Source organism: Misgurnus anguillicaudatus, chromosome 14 (assembly GCF_027580225.2).
Source record: "Misgurnus anguillicaudatus chromosome 14, ASM2758022v2, whole genome shotgun sequence".
Lineage (NCBI taxonomy): Eukaryota > Metazoa > Chordata > Actinopteri > Cypriniformes > Cobitidae > Misgurnus > Misgurnus anguillicaudatus.
In genome coordinates, this window is record NC_073350.2 from 31,021,504 (window position 1) to 31,035,721 (window position 14,218).

The 14,218-nt window shown below is 34.0% G+C and overlaps 2 protein-coding genes across 10 annotated transcripts in view; one reads left to right on the plus strand and one right to left on the minus strand.

Moving 5' to 3' along the window:
* Positions 1–587: 587 nt before the first annotated feature.
* Positions 588–8,491, plus strand: creld1a (cysteine-rich with EGF-like domains 1a). Of its 3 annotated transcripts, none has more exons than XM_055183733.2 (6): positions 588–745; positions 1,189–1,370; positions 1,451–1,534; positions 1,613–1,708; positions 7,540–7,680; positions 8,085–8,491. In XM_055183733.2, exons 2-6 carry the CDS (start codon positions 1,202–1,204, stop codon positions 8,303–8,305), a joined length of 711 nt encoding a protein of 236 aa, XP_055039708.2. In that variant the 5' UTR covers positions 588–745; positions 1,189–1,201; the 3' UTR covers positions 8,306–8,491. The 3 variants fall into 3 exon arrangements, with proteins under 3 accessions (XP_055039708.2, XP_055039707.2, XP_055039709.2); XM_055183732.2 differs by having other exon boundaries at positions 596–745; positions 1,186–1,370; positions 8,085–8,490; XM_055183734.2 differs by lacking the exon at positions 588–745 and having other exon boundaries at positions 1,233–1,366.
* A 1,879-nt stretch (positions 8,492–10,370) lies between these two features.
* The window catches only part of erc2 (ELKS/RAB6-interacting/CAST family member 2), a 72,796-nt gene continuing 68,948 nt past the window's right edge, over positions 10,371–14,218 (minus strand). For all 7 annotated transcript variants that reach the window (XM_073876307.1, XM_073876304.1, XM_073876305.1 and 4 more), the window contains one exon: positions 10,371–13,972. The gene's annotated coding sequence lies outside the window, so the exon portion shown is untranslated. The remainder of the gene's footprint in view (positions 13,973–14,218) is intronic.

Below are 14,218 nucleotides of genomic sequence, written 5' to 3' on the forward strand. Positions count from 1 at the left end.
CACCGTTTACACCTGGCATTAACGTCGTCCACTTGTGATCCGATCGACGAAAACACATGTTGATGCCAAGTGTAAACAGCCTCTAGGATGCATTAACATGACGTTGCATAAAATAGGCGGGGCTAACCTGACCGACAGTTCTTCCTGATTGGTCAGGAAAATAATTTGTATTAAACGTTGTTTTTAATGTTATTAAAAACGTTGCGGTCATTGTGCAGGTGTGAAAGAGATTTTAGGATCGTTGCAGAAGCACTGTTGTACTAAAAACTGTTTTTGATATGGGAAAGTAGACATTTTGAGGGCATTGAAAGAGTTGGGACTAGGATCAGTTTTGATTTCAGTATAGCTAACTATATTAATAATGCAATAATAATTAATACAAATAGGAAAGTGTCTTGGTTTTGGCATTGTGAGCACCCACGCGCCTCCCTGTCGTGCTCCAACGGACTTTTATAAATAAGATAAGCACGTGTGCCACCCAATGAGCACAAACTTAGCGAAACTACTATGACAAAGCCGTGACTCTAAATGTAATATTCATGAGCCGACCAATCGCCCTTGAAAAATTCTTACATACGTCATGACGTATATTACCAAATATTCATGAGGTAAGCCTCTGCCATAGTACGATTCTCATACTGTGTTGAAGTGAATCTGCTTGTAGAGGTCCCTTGCGTCTTGAACACAAATAGCGAAATCAAGCCAAACATTGTTTTTTGACAACCTAACCAACATCTTCGCCTGTGTGAGTCTTTAAATGTTAATATTTTCAAAATGTTTAATATGTATTTTGGTTTAATGCATTACACTGCTGGTTTACAGTAGCTGTCAACGTCCTTATTTAATTTTTAAGTTGCGTGAATAACACGTTTCCAACTGTGATTAAACAACAATAATGTGATTAAAATTAAAATAATACTGTACTTTATACTGTTTTTCAATTTAGAAACTTTAGAAACAAATTAAAGATAGACAAGAGAGATTTCTAACGATGCACGTGTTAACATAAACATACAAATAAAATATAGTAATAAATATAAATAATAATGCTGTTTACATTACAGTTACGCTTACATTTTTTTAAGTGCAATGCAATACATTTTTAATGACTGAAATAATTAATCTTTTAAGAAAGATCACACGACTTTATAAACAATTAAGTTTCTTGTTGCTTCAGGGCTTTAGTAGTCTGTGGAGAGTGATGTCACACTCTCAGATGTTTTTCCTGTTTGCCGCGTTGTGCTCGGCTCATCCTGAACTGATCTTGGGTCAGAACTGTTCCGAAAACTGTAATGCATGTGGAGGACCAGAAAAAGATCAATGTCTGCAGTGTCACACAGGATTCAGCCTACACAACAACATATGTGTGGGTAAGATAAGCAGACTGGAATATGTTTATGTGTTTGTTTATTGTCCTGAAGTTAATCTGTCTGTATTTCTATTCTAACAGATATTGATGAATGTGGCACTGAACAGGATCAGTGTCCCTACAACACATACTGCTTGAACAGTCATGGGTCTTACCAGTGCAGAGGTCTTTTGACATGGTTAAAACAACAGTAACACTCATTGAAACATTCACTTATCTTCTGCATTATTTTTTCTTTTGCAGCCTGCGACAACGCTTGTATAGGATGTATGGGTGGAGGACCTGCCCGCTGTCGAAAATGTGCTCCTGGATACAAATCTACAGGAATGAAATGTATAGGTGAGTTTTAGTGACTAACTGGATTCCAGCAAGTAGGATCATGTTAAATAATTGTTTTCAACCTTTAAATTTAGTCTTTTTTATCTATAATAATATAGTCTTTATATTTTATGTAAATTATTGACAACCTTGGTTTTGAGTTTTACTTATGTTTACTATCCACATAGTGGAAATTTGTCTCTGGCTTCAGAGTACAACAACACATAAGAAACAATAAAAAAGATATAATATAAAATACACAGTCATTAACATTTAAAATTTGGACAGCATTTGGCAGAAAAGATGATTGACAAACTTTCCTTATTGCTTGTGGTTCAACATCCTCATGTTGTTCTAAACCTGTATGAATTTATTTTCTCTGATGAACACAAAAAAAGAAGATATTTTGATAAATGATGATAAGCACACAATTGACTGTACTCATTGAATTCCATCGTATTTGTTTTTTCTACTATGGAAATCAATGATTACAATCAGCTATGTGCTTACCATCATTTATCAAAATATCTTCTTTTGTGTTCATCAGAAAAGAATGCATACAAGTTCAGAACAACGTGAGAAAAATTATGACAGATTTTTCTCTCTTCTTTTACTAAGTATCTTTAAGTAATTTTCTTGATCGACTTTTCTAACTGTTATAGACTTGATAGATTTTGATAGATTACTCTTTTGGTTTTACTGTAAATTATGCCAACTTCAACATAACTATTGTGTTCCTTAACGTATTGTTTGCCATAGTTAATGTTCATAAATAATAAATATATTTAGTTTATATCATAAGTATAGTTTGAGGATTTGCTTTTGTTATATTTAGGTTTAAACATGTTAAAACAAACAACACTTCAGTAGACACTACAGTGAATCAGTCTGGCACTGGGAAATGTTGCCATCTTGTGGCTGTTAAAACCATTTCTGTAAATAAAATAAATTTTTTGTTTTGGCTGCTGTGACAGATCACAATCTCTTAAACATATAATTTAAATAACTTTTAAGATTTTATAATTTTATATTGCACCCATTGATTTTCATAATAGGAAAAACAAATACTATGGCAATCAATGGGTACCATCAACAAAATATCTTTGTGTTCAACAGAATAAAGAAACTCATAGTTGTTTAAAGTAACATGAGGGCGAGTAAATGTAGACAGAATTTAAATGTTTGGGTGAACTATCCCTTTAACCAATAGTAGAGAATAGCTTTTATAAAAATATATATATATATATCACTGATTCTTGAGAGTCGGGACAAAACATGTCCCATTTAGAAAAGTCTAATTTATAGCAAAATTTAAGAAATTCATCATGATTGACATAATTACAAAGTTAAATCTATAGGATTTGTATATACCAATTTGATTTTTAGAATAAACTTTTTTATTTTTGGGGGGATTTTTAAAAAAAATGTGTGGTCTGTGGTTAGACGGTCCATGTTATTGCACTTGTCCTCAGCAAGAGGTCACAATATTAATCATCCCAAAAAACGTTAAAAAAGCTCTACAATTGTGAAAACATATATATCCAATAAAAAATAAGGGGTATAAATATAAAAAACTATGCATGAAGTGAACATCAAACAATATTTTCAATAAAAATCTACCTATTAAAGTTGTGTCCTCAGTTTCTGTCAACTCCGTCAGATTTTTTTTATAAAGCTATTTAAATCAGGAAATTCAGGTCAGCTATATCCTTGAGGGCCCATTTTCATCTCCCTGCCTGTGGTGAATGCAGCACTACCACACATTCTCTGTTATGTTTACATTTGTTATATATTTTAGACAAACAACGTGAATATTCCTCTGGTCACAGCTGTACCATGTCAACACCATCTTTCTGTTAGGATACTTTTTTTAAACCATGGTGGATTGAATTTAAGCATTTTAGTTAGGTTATTGGGACAGCTAGCAACTGAGGAAAAAGTACCTAGCTGCAGTGTACAATACATGTTTTGGAGGGAAAATACATGCCCTTATGTCAACTCCGTCAGACGTCAACTCCGTCAGGTTCTATGTCTGACGGAGTTGACCTGTAAGCTGATGGAGTTGACAAATCCACCAATAACCTCTTAATGTGCGATTATAATATTATTTGTGAATATAGTGAAGGATTAAACCGTTATTTCAGGGTTTTATTTACAAATAAATGCACATATAGCATGCATTACATTATTTAACCATACGCATCTGACTTGTAAAGAATAGGCAGGCAGTGGTCTGCTTGTCATTGTGTAACATGTAACTTTATATATATACATATATATATATATATGCACACACTCACCGGCCACTTTATTATGTACACCTTACTAGTACTGGGTTGGATCCCCTTTTGCTTTCAGAACTGCCTTAATCCTTCGTGGCACATATTCAACAAGGTACTGGAAACATTTCTCAGAGATTTTGGTCCATATTGCCATGATAACATTACGCAGTTGTTGCAGATTTGTCAGCTGCACATCCAGGGCACAAAGCTCCCGTTCCACCACATCCCAAAAAAGCTCTATTGGGTTGAGATCTGGTGACTGTGGGGGCCATTTGAGTACAGTGAACTCTTTGTCATGTTCAAGAAACCAGTCTTAGATGATTTGCACTTTATGACATGGCATGTTATCCTGCTGGAAGTAGCCATCAGAGGATGGGTACACTGTGGTCATAAAGGGATGAACATGGTCAGAAACAATACACGATGCTCAATTGGTACTAATGGGCTCAAAGTGTGCCAAGAAAATATCTCCACACCATTACAACACCACCACCAGCAGCCTGAACCGTTGATACAAGGCAGGATGGATCCATGCTTTCATGTTGTTGATGCCAAATTCTGACTGTACCATCTGAATGTTGCAGCAGAAATCAAGACTCATCAGACCAGGCAACGTTTTTCCAATCTTCTATTGTCCAATTTTGGTGAGCTTGTGTGAGTTTTAGCCTTAGTTTCCTGTTCTTTGCTGTCAGGAGTGGCACCCGGTGTGGTCTTCTGCTGCTGCAGCCCATCCGGTACGACGTGTTGTGTGTTCAAAGATGCTCTTCTGCATAACTCGGTTGTAAAAAGTGGTTATTTGAGTAACTGTTTCCTTTCTATCAGCTCAAACCAGGCTGGGCATTCTTTTCTGACCTTTGGCATCAACAATGCATTTGCGCCCACAAAACTGCCACTCACTGGATATTTTCTCTTTTTTGGACCATTCTCTGTAAACCCTTGAGATGGATGTGTGTGAAATTCCCAGTAGATCAGCAGTTTCTGAAATACTCAGACCAGCCCGTCTGGCACCAACAACCATGCCACTTTCAAAGTCACTTAAATCACCGTTCTTCCCCATTCTGACGCTCGGTTTGAACTGCAGCAGATCGTCTTGACCATGTCTACATGCCTAAATGCATTGAGTTGCTGCCATGTGATTGGCTGATTAGAAATTTACATTAACGCGCAGTTGGACAGGTGTACCTAATAAAGTGACCGGTGAGTGTATATATGTATATATATATATATATATATATATATATATATATATATATATATATATATATATATATATATATATATATATGATGCAGGGCAATCATACATCCAACACACCCAAACACACACATGTGAAATGAAAACAGAGGCGGAGGAGGGCCCCTGGTTTCCCTTATTGTTCTTTTTTTTGATAGTAGGAAACGGTGTATGTGCAATATCTTTATTATAGTTTGCTTTACAGTAAGTTCAATACTCTAATAACAATGAGTAGTTTTAGTAGTAGTGTTTGAAGAGCACATTTGTTCAATAATCAGCAATGCACACATATTTTTTGTCAACACCGTCAGATTTTCTGTCAACACCGTCAGATTTTCCAACAGCGTTGGATGTATTTTTTGTTAATCTTTTGGGGAAAAAATATTCTTTCTTCAGTTTATGTTGTTTTTGTAATAATGGACCATCTGATCTACCATCTCTTATGTTTTATTTATTTAAGGAAATTGTTTTTACAATATTAAAGTTAAAATCAATGTTTGCAAATGCTAATATTTAGAAATCTGAGTTTTCAGAATAGTGTGGAATCACAACCTAAGTTTATATATTGTATTTTTTTACATATCAGAGTAACTAAACACTGTAACAATATACTTGAGAACTTTAGATTCTGGTTGGATTGAAAGAATTTTAATTTTGTACTTTTTAGTGTGTCTGATGGAGTTGACACAAATCCAGTTCTGAAGGGAAACATGTTTATTTTTTAAAAATGTGTTTTTATTAAGAACCTGTTCCTTTACATGGTTAAATAGCTAAGACCTTTCTCTGCAGAAACATATAACTTTAATTGATATAATGTGTATTTTAAAAAACAGTTTTTTAAAACCTGTTTTGTCCCGACTCTCAAGAATCAGTGATATATATAGTATATATATTATTATATTATTACCCATACGGCAAGAAAAAAAATCTGGCTAAAATATGTTTTAAATACATTTGGTAAAGCCTTATTAAAAATATTTTAACATATATTAATTTATTAATATCATATATTTCAAAATGTATTTCAGGGGCAACAAATACATTCTAATTTTATAACCCATAAGGCAAAAAATATATTTTCCTGGCCAAAATAGAAACGTTTGTACAAAATGTATAAAGTATAAACTGTATAAGTATGTATAAAATGTATAAAATAGAAAAGTATATTTTTGCAGTTCACTCAAAAAAATGATTCAAGCCCTTCTTAGAAATGACACATTAAAATTGTGTTCAATAAATGTAAAATACCTCATTAAGAGCAATAAGTATATATATTTAATTAGTATAACACAAAATAAATATGTACTATAATTTATTGATTTCTTTTTAATTGCGTTAACACAATTAGTTTGAGTCTGGGTTCTGGAAAAATAATTTCCCAGCATGCTTTGTATGCAACTGCTTTTGGAGAGTATTTTTTTTAATTAAGTGTTATTTTATGCATTTTTAGGTAAAGAGACTTAATAGTCTTTAATGTCCATTTATCTTATTGATTTAGAAGTGTTTGTGTAATTTTTTTTCAAATTGTTTGGTTACCATCGTGCAGAAGAGTGGCGCTTGTGGTTAGGTTGTGGATGTGACATATTTCTCTCAATGAGCACTGACTGTGTTAATGCCTGTTTGAGGATCAGTCTCTTCTCACATGCTCATCCAAAGTATCATATGTTATTATTATTAGCATGCTAACATGTGCTTATGCTAATTAGTATGATATAAAAACATTGTATATATATAAAATAACAGAATTGAGTTCTTCAGACTACACTACATTGAGTTATTCAAACTACGCTAAATTGAGTTATTCAGACTACACTAAATTGAGTTGAGGCAACTCATTGAGTATTGCCATTTACTTTAAATTGAGTTGTACCAACTTAATATATTTTTATTGTGTAAAGCAGTTTTTTATGAGTTGGGGGTACACATTCATATTGGATGGAAATCCTGCCCACAATTTTATTGAGTTAATCCAATGAATCATTTTTTTGAGTGTTGAAAGTATATATTTAATATGAACCTTTTCAGACTTGTTGTTTACAGGTTTGTAACATGCAAAATTTTTCTTTCAATGCGAAGTGAATATAAATGCTTTAAAATATATTTCAAAATACACAAAAAATGGCCAAAAAATATATTGGTGAATTTTTTTTAAACATTTCAAAATATATTTCAGCACATATTTTTGGCCATTTTTGTATATTTTTTAAATGTATTTAAAATAATATTTGAAAATATATTTTTTGCAGTATGGGAAATGTCATACTGAAGTTGTATGTATATATTTGCATTAGCTTAATATTATATTTCTCCTGTGTGGGTTTGTGCTCTTTAATGCAGATATAGATGAATGCAGTGAAGAGGTGTTGGCCTGTGCTGGTCTCAATGTCTTCTGTGTAAATACAGATGGCTCATTTCACTGTCAGTGTGCAGAAGGTTATACACGCAAAGGCAGCAGCTGTGAGAGAGACCTGTCAGCAGGTGATCATTTCAGTCTCAAATCACTTTAAAGCTATAATTAATAAGATTTCAGTGTCCCAAATGTTTTGTATTGCAGAAGTCATGCAGTTTATAGGACATATAATATGAGTAACATTAATCATATTTGTGTATGAGTGGATTAACCTAAACATGCTAAATCTGACACACTGTAATCTGGATCTAATCTTAAGTAATTCATTACGCAAAATAACAGCAAATAATAACTTTGTCGACTTGGAAAAAAATCATTACCATGTACGTCCTATTCTTCATAGCCTGAAGAATTCAAATTTATATACAATTTTGCAGCATCTGTTATTTTCTTATATTTATATGTTTATGACCAATTGAAAGTTTTTATTGCATTTTTATGAAAGTTTTAAAGTGTGTTTCTGCTCCTTTAGCTGGTGAACTCAAAGGTCTTTTTGATGACATTCAGGATGATGAAATTGTGGTCCTACAGCAGATGTTTTTCGGTGTGGTGTTGTGTGCATTGGCCACATTAGCAGCAAAAGGAGATCTGGTGTTCACCTCCATTTTTATGGGGGCATTGGCTGCCATGGCTGGATACTGGCTGTCCGATAAGAGTGACCGAGTGATGGACGCCCTCATGAAGGGGAGATAAAAACTAAAACTCATGAACATTCATCTTATTTAGTCCCACTTGCTATTTAGCAAGTCAAAGATAAAAACAGTTAAAAATATGTGATAACATATTCTCCATCTGCTATACAATTATATAAATATACAAAGCAGTATACTGCAAAAAGTGATTTGCAAAATTTTTTTTTATTATTATTGTCTTGTTTTCAGTAAAAATGTCTGAAAGGTTTTAGATTGGGATGCTTTTTCTTGGTGAGCGGAGCTGCCTAGGAAAATATGTCTGGTTTTTAGACCAAAAATATCAAATTTATGTGATTTATGTGATATTTTTGGTCTAAAAACTAGACTTGTTTTCTTGGGTCGTTTTGCTCATCAAGAAAAAGCATCTTAATTTAAGATTTTTAAGACATTTCTACTGAAAACAAGACAAAAGTACGAAGACATCTTGAAAATCATTTTTTGCAGTGTAAGTCTAGTTTTTGGGCCAAAGATATCAAGTTTGGGTGATTTTGTGCATGAAACAAGCAAAACAAATCTGCCAATGTGGTAAGCAAAAAATCTTGAACAATTTTTTTAAACACAAAATTCAAGAAAAATTTGCTTACCCCATTTGCAGATTTTTTTTGCTTGTTTTGTGCACAGGGTCACTTGAGTTTGATATTTTCGGTCTAAAAACTACTTATTTTCTTAGGTCGTTTTGCTCATCAAGAAAAAACATCTTAATTTAAGATTTTTAAGACATTTCTACTGAAAACAAGACAAAAATACTAAGACATTTTTTTCTTGAAAATATTTTTTGCCTTGTAAGTCTAGTTTTTAGACAAAAAATAGCAAGTTTAAGTGATTTTGTGCATAAAACAAGCAAATAAATAAATAAATAAAAAATCTGCAAATAGGGTATAAGCAAAAAATCTTGAACATTTTTGTTAAAAAATAAATTCAAGAAAAATAAAGAAAAATATGCATACCCCATTGGCAGATTTTTTTGCTTGTTTTATGCACAAAATCACTTAAATTTGATATTTTTGGTCTAAAAACTACTTATTTTCTTAGGTCGTTTTGCTCATCAAGCAAAAACATCTTAATTTAAGATTTTTAAGACATTTCTACTGAAAACAAGACAAAAATACTAAGACATTTTTTTCTTGAAAATCATTTTTTGCAGTATAAGTCTAGTTTTTGGACCAAAGATATCAAGTTTGGGTGATTTTGTGCATAGAACAGGCAAAAAATAATCTGCCAATGTGGTAAGCAAAAAATCGTGAACCTTTTTCTGAAACACAAAATTCAAGAAAAATTTGCTTACCCCATGTGCAGATTTTTTTTTGCTTGTTTTGTGTACGGAATCACTTGAATTTGATATTTCTTGAAAATCATTTTTTGCAGTATAAGTCTAGTTTTTGGACCAAGAATGTCAAATTTGGGTGATTTTGTGCATAAAACAAGCAAAAGATGATCTGCCAATGTGGTAAGCAAAAAATCGTGAACCTTTTTCTGAAACACAAAATTCAAGAAAAATTTGCTTGCCCCATGTGCAGATTTTTTTTTGCTTGTTTTGTGTACAAAGTCACTTAAATTTGATATTTTTGGTCTAAAAACTACTTATTTTCTTGGGTCGTTTTGCTCATCAAGAAAAACCATCTTAATTTAAGATTTTTAAGACATTTCTACTGAAAACAAGACAAAAATACTAAGACATTTTTTCTTGTAAATATTTTTTTGCAGTGTAAGTCTAGTTTTTGGACAAAAATATCAAATTTAAGTGATTTTGTGCATAAAACAAGCAAAAAAAAAAAATTCTTGAAAATTTTTCTTGAACACTAAATTCAAGAAAAATTAGCTTACCCCATTGGCAGATTTTTTTGCTTGTTTTTTGCACAAAATCACTTAAATTTGATATTTCTTGAAAATCATTTTTTGCAGTGTAAGTCTAGTTTTGCTCATCAAGAAAAAGCATCTTAATTTAAGAATTTTTAGATATTTTTACTGAAAACAAGACACAAATTCTAAAAAAAATAAATATTGAAAATCATTTTTTGCAGTGCATATGTATTTTTATGAAGACACCATAAAACACTCTTTGGACATCAACTAATAAACTTTTATTTTTTTCAAGAGCTCATATCTCAGAAAAGAAAGTCACTTTTATTGAATGGATATAAACAAGCTAACTCACACTCAAGAATAGTGGCGGTTACAACACATACAATAGCAAGTATCAGGGAGGGTTCTGCCCAACAAGGGTTCAAAAACATCAAACGTGACACAGATTTTCGCACTTGACTCCTCGAAATTTCATCAAAGGCTCTCTGAGGCCCTCGCACCGCCAACTTTCTGCACTTCACCGCACACCCAACATTCACAACCTTTAACAAACCTACTAATGATGCATATACAGACACAATAACGCAAGCAAATCTCACACTCATATCTGCACCCCAAAAACATGCGAACGCTTTTATTTTGTTTCTCGGGCAATCCATTGGCAGTGGGCGGGGCCACCGGTGAGGATGCGCCATTCTCAAACACATTACACCATCATGATGCTATAATGCGTCTATAGCGACTGATGCACCATGGGAAAACGAACCCCACGTTCACACACGGTATCATTCGGCATGCTGACACACATTGGACTTTTCACAGCTGTACAGAAATAAAGGAAAACAAAACTTCATGTACAAATTTTACAGTCCCAAACTGACATATTCAAAAAAGCATGAACCATAAAAAAACAAACATAAATATATTAAAAAAGTAAAAACAATGTTTCTTAGAATTACTCTGTTTTTTGTCACAGTGGTTTTTATCATTCAGAGGTTTGCATTTTTTTGACATCACAAAATAAAATAAATGCAACTGGCACACAACAGTTGTTCTCTTTATTCTGGACCTCCGCAAAGGCCCTTGAAAGTAAGTCACGGTCCTACTTGGACTTAACCGATCTTTTTATTATTTTGCATTAAGTCCTCTACACATACAGTAGATCTATTAGACCTGTCTTACCACAGCCCAAAGTTGGCACATAATTGATATATTCATGCATCATTGCCACATAGTTTCTCTTTTTTCTTTGTTCTGTATAATATATCTTTTCCCAAGGCAGGAGTTCACCTCCTACTTCAAGTATTCAATAGTTAAAAGGTCCTGAAAGTGGAGGACTGAATTGCGCCTCCTAAAAGGAAAGGTTTGTTGTTTTATGTCCTCTTAACTAATAGTACAACAGACTTGCACAACAGACAGACAGATAATCAGAATATCAAACACACTTAATGTGTTTGAAACTGAATTCACGAAAGGACTCAGAAACATCCAAAAGACGGAGCAGGATTCACACACAGTGGAAACATTTCGGATCAGCAACCACATGATCGAAACAGAAATTTAAAAAGCAAAAGAAATATAAGGCTACGTCCACGTCTGAATGACTTTAACCACTTATATTTTTTCAAACAGCAAATTTAAAAACGTTCACTTTTAATGCAACATTTAAGGTAGTTTTGTAATGACCTCTACACATTTCACTTTAATGATGCAAGATTCTCCGAAATAATAGTTTGTGTATAAATTACATATCTTGACGTGGATGCATTTGCTTTTACAGTTCATCTACGTGAACGCGGCACAAGGACGATACTCCAGAAGAGACACGTGAGAGACAAGCGATGTGAAGAACATAAAACGCAACATGGAAGCACAGACATGTTTAACAGTCAGATATTGGACATTATTTTGTCCAGTGAAATGAGAAAACAAGCATCTCAATGTAATCTGCCACTTGAACGGTTTAAGACATGAATGAAACCACTGGAGGTGGCTTTAGTCACTTTACGGTAACTAGCAGGGTGCGGTAAACCACATGTGCTTGCATTAGCATCAAGTTGAACTCAACTTTGTTGCACACATCTCAAATGGTCTCAACATTACACCATCAAGTGCGAGTTTCAGTCGACTGCGCTGCAGGATTAGAGATATCATTGCAGTGTGATTTTTTTTAGCAGACGACTCCGGGCCAGATCCGCACCGGATTAGCACCGGAGTTGGTGACTTCGGGGCGGACTCGATGCAGATTCGGCCCGGAGTCTGAGTGCGAAATTTATTTTTTTAACTCTACATTGTCTCTAAAATGTTGACCTTTATAAGTTTGATTTGATTTATTTATTTTTATAATAATTATAGTTTTGCATAAACCCCAGTGCCATGATCTTGCAGAGGAGACACGGTGAGGCCAAACAGACAACACGCACAATAAAAACTTTTCTGATATAATTTTCTGACTGCAGTAGCTATTATTTCTCTCACTATATATATATATAGTATATATCTGTATGTATACATAGGCACTCACCATCATGATACGGACAACACAATCTCTTGTCAATTTATACGTATTTTACGAGGTGGCAAATTCGTACCTTTTTGTATGAATCATTTTCGCCCCGTGCAATTAGGTTTGGGGTGGTGCATAATTTTTTTATTTCGTCCAATAATTGTATATCTTTGTATGATTCACTTCACATGATACCAATAAGCCAATTCGTAAAATATAAATAAATTCTCATGATAATAGGTTGGACGTTATGAGAATGGGTCAGGTGTGGTAGCTTGCTAAGGAAAGTCCCGAATGGGATATACAGAGCAGACTAGCCTTTTCAACTTCATTGTAATGAAGTTGCACACAACTCTGGTGGATTGTGGGACATTTTATAACATAATAGATCTGTGTAACATTAAACCACATCCTGCAACCACAGTAACTTACTGTAGGAAACATCATGGTTTTCCTCTTTTCCAGGTCTCATATGATGACAGCATGGATGCAGGGAGCATTATAACATTAAGATCCACAGACACAAATCCAAACAACCTTATCAGCTGATGTCCTTAGATTGATAGAAACACAATTCACTGCAAACTTTAGCCATGGCTGTCTCCATCTCTGTTGGGTCTGAGCACCATTTGAAGCACCATTAGAAACGATCCCTGTTATAAAGGGTGGAGGTGCATAGGTGCATGATAACATACATGCAGACCAGGCTTGCTGTTCAGAGTTGGGCATGTTGTGGTTTGCGTGATAATGTATCTTGTGCGTTTAACTAAGCGAGAATATTTAAATGAACTCTGCATAGAGAAGACTACCACTTCTGCTCTAATAAGATAATCCTAAAGATGCCACCTATCTCCTTTATGCAAAGTTCAGTATACACTAAAAAGCCAACGATGGACATCGAATGTGGCACAGCAATGACCTAACTCCACCTTCATGACGCATTCTTGAAAACTTAAACATATATGTATATCAAATAAATAATCTAAGGCCCGAGTTAAAATGCGAATGTGACTCCAAAAATGTACTGGAAACCATAAATGGATGGTTTTATATTATACAATAAGCAAAATATACAGGTGAAAAGGCCTGTCGACAGAAACAAGGCTTGAACTGAGTGCTGACTGACTTGGTGCCTTAGAGGTGGAACTGAATGTGAGTGGGTGGGGCCGAGAAGATAAGGGGGGGTGGCCAGGTCCATGACATTGTAGCAGGTGGCATCCAGGATTCGGGGAGCAGCATGTCTCTCGTTTAGTGTTGCTGAAGTCATTGCAAATGTCTTTTGAATAAAGTATCGCACCAGGAAGTATCTGTGTTTTCATTTTATAGTCCAGACTTCCTCTCCATTTGCTTTTTAATCATCTGCAAAAAAAATGGAATAGTTGTTTTTAAAAGCATTGGTTACTTTAATTAGCATTAATGTTTACTATGCCTATACTATAAGTGTTTAAAAAAAGTGTTGAATGCTTTATTCTGATTGGTTAAGAAATGTTCCATGGGTATTTTTCTGTAAAACGCACACCTAATGCTGCGTTCACACCAGCCGCAGTAGAGGCTTCAAGCGCGAATGATTTCAATGTGAAGACGCGTTGACGCGCGTCTGGAGGT

Coding starts and splice junctions, on each gene's coding strand:
- creld1a (XM_055183733.2), top strand. CDS start 1,202: ATGTCACACTCTCAGATGTTTTTCCTGTTTGCCGCGTTGTGCTCGGCT. Junction 1,709..7,539: donor TACAGGAATGAAATGTATAG/GTGAGTTTTAGT, acceptor TCTTTAATGCAG/ATATAGATGAATGCAGTGAA. Junction 7,681..8,084: donor TGAGAGAGACCTGTCAGCAG/GTGATCATTTCA, acceptor CTGCTCCTTTAG/CTGGTGAACTCAAAGGTCTT.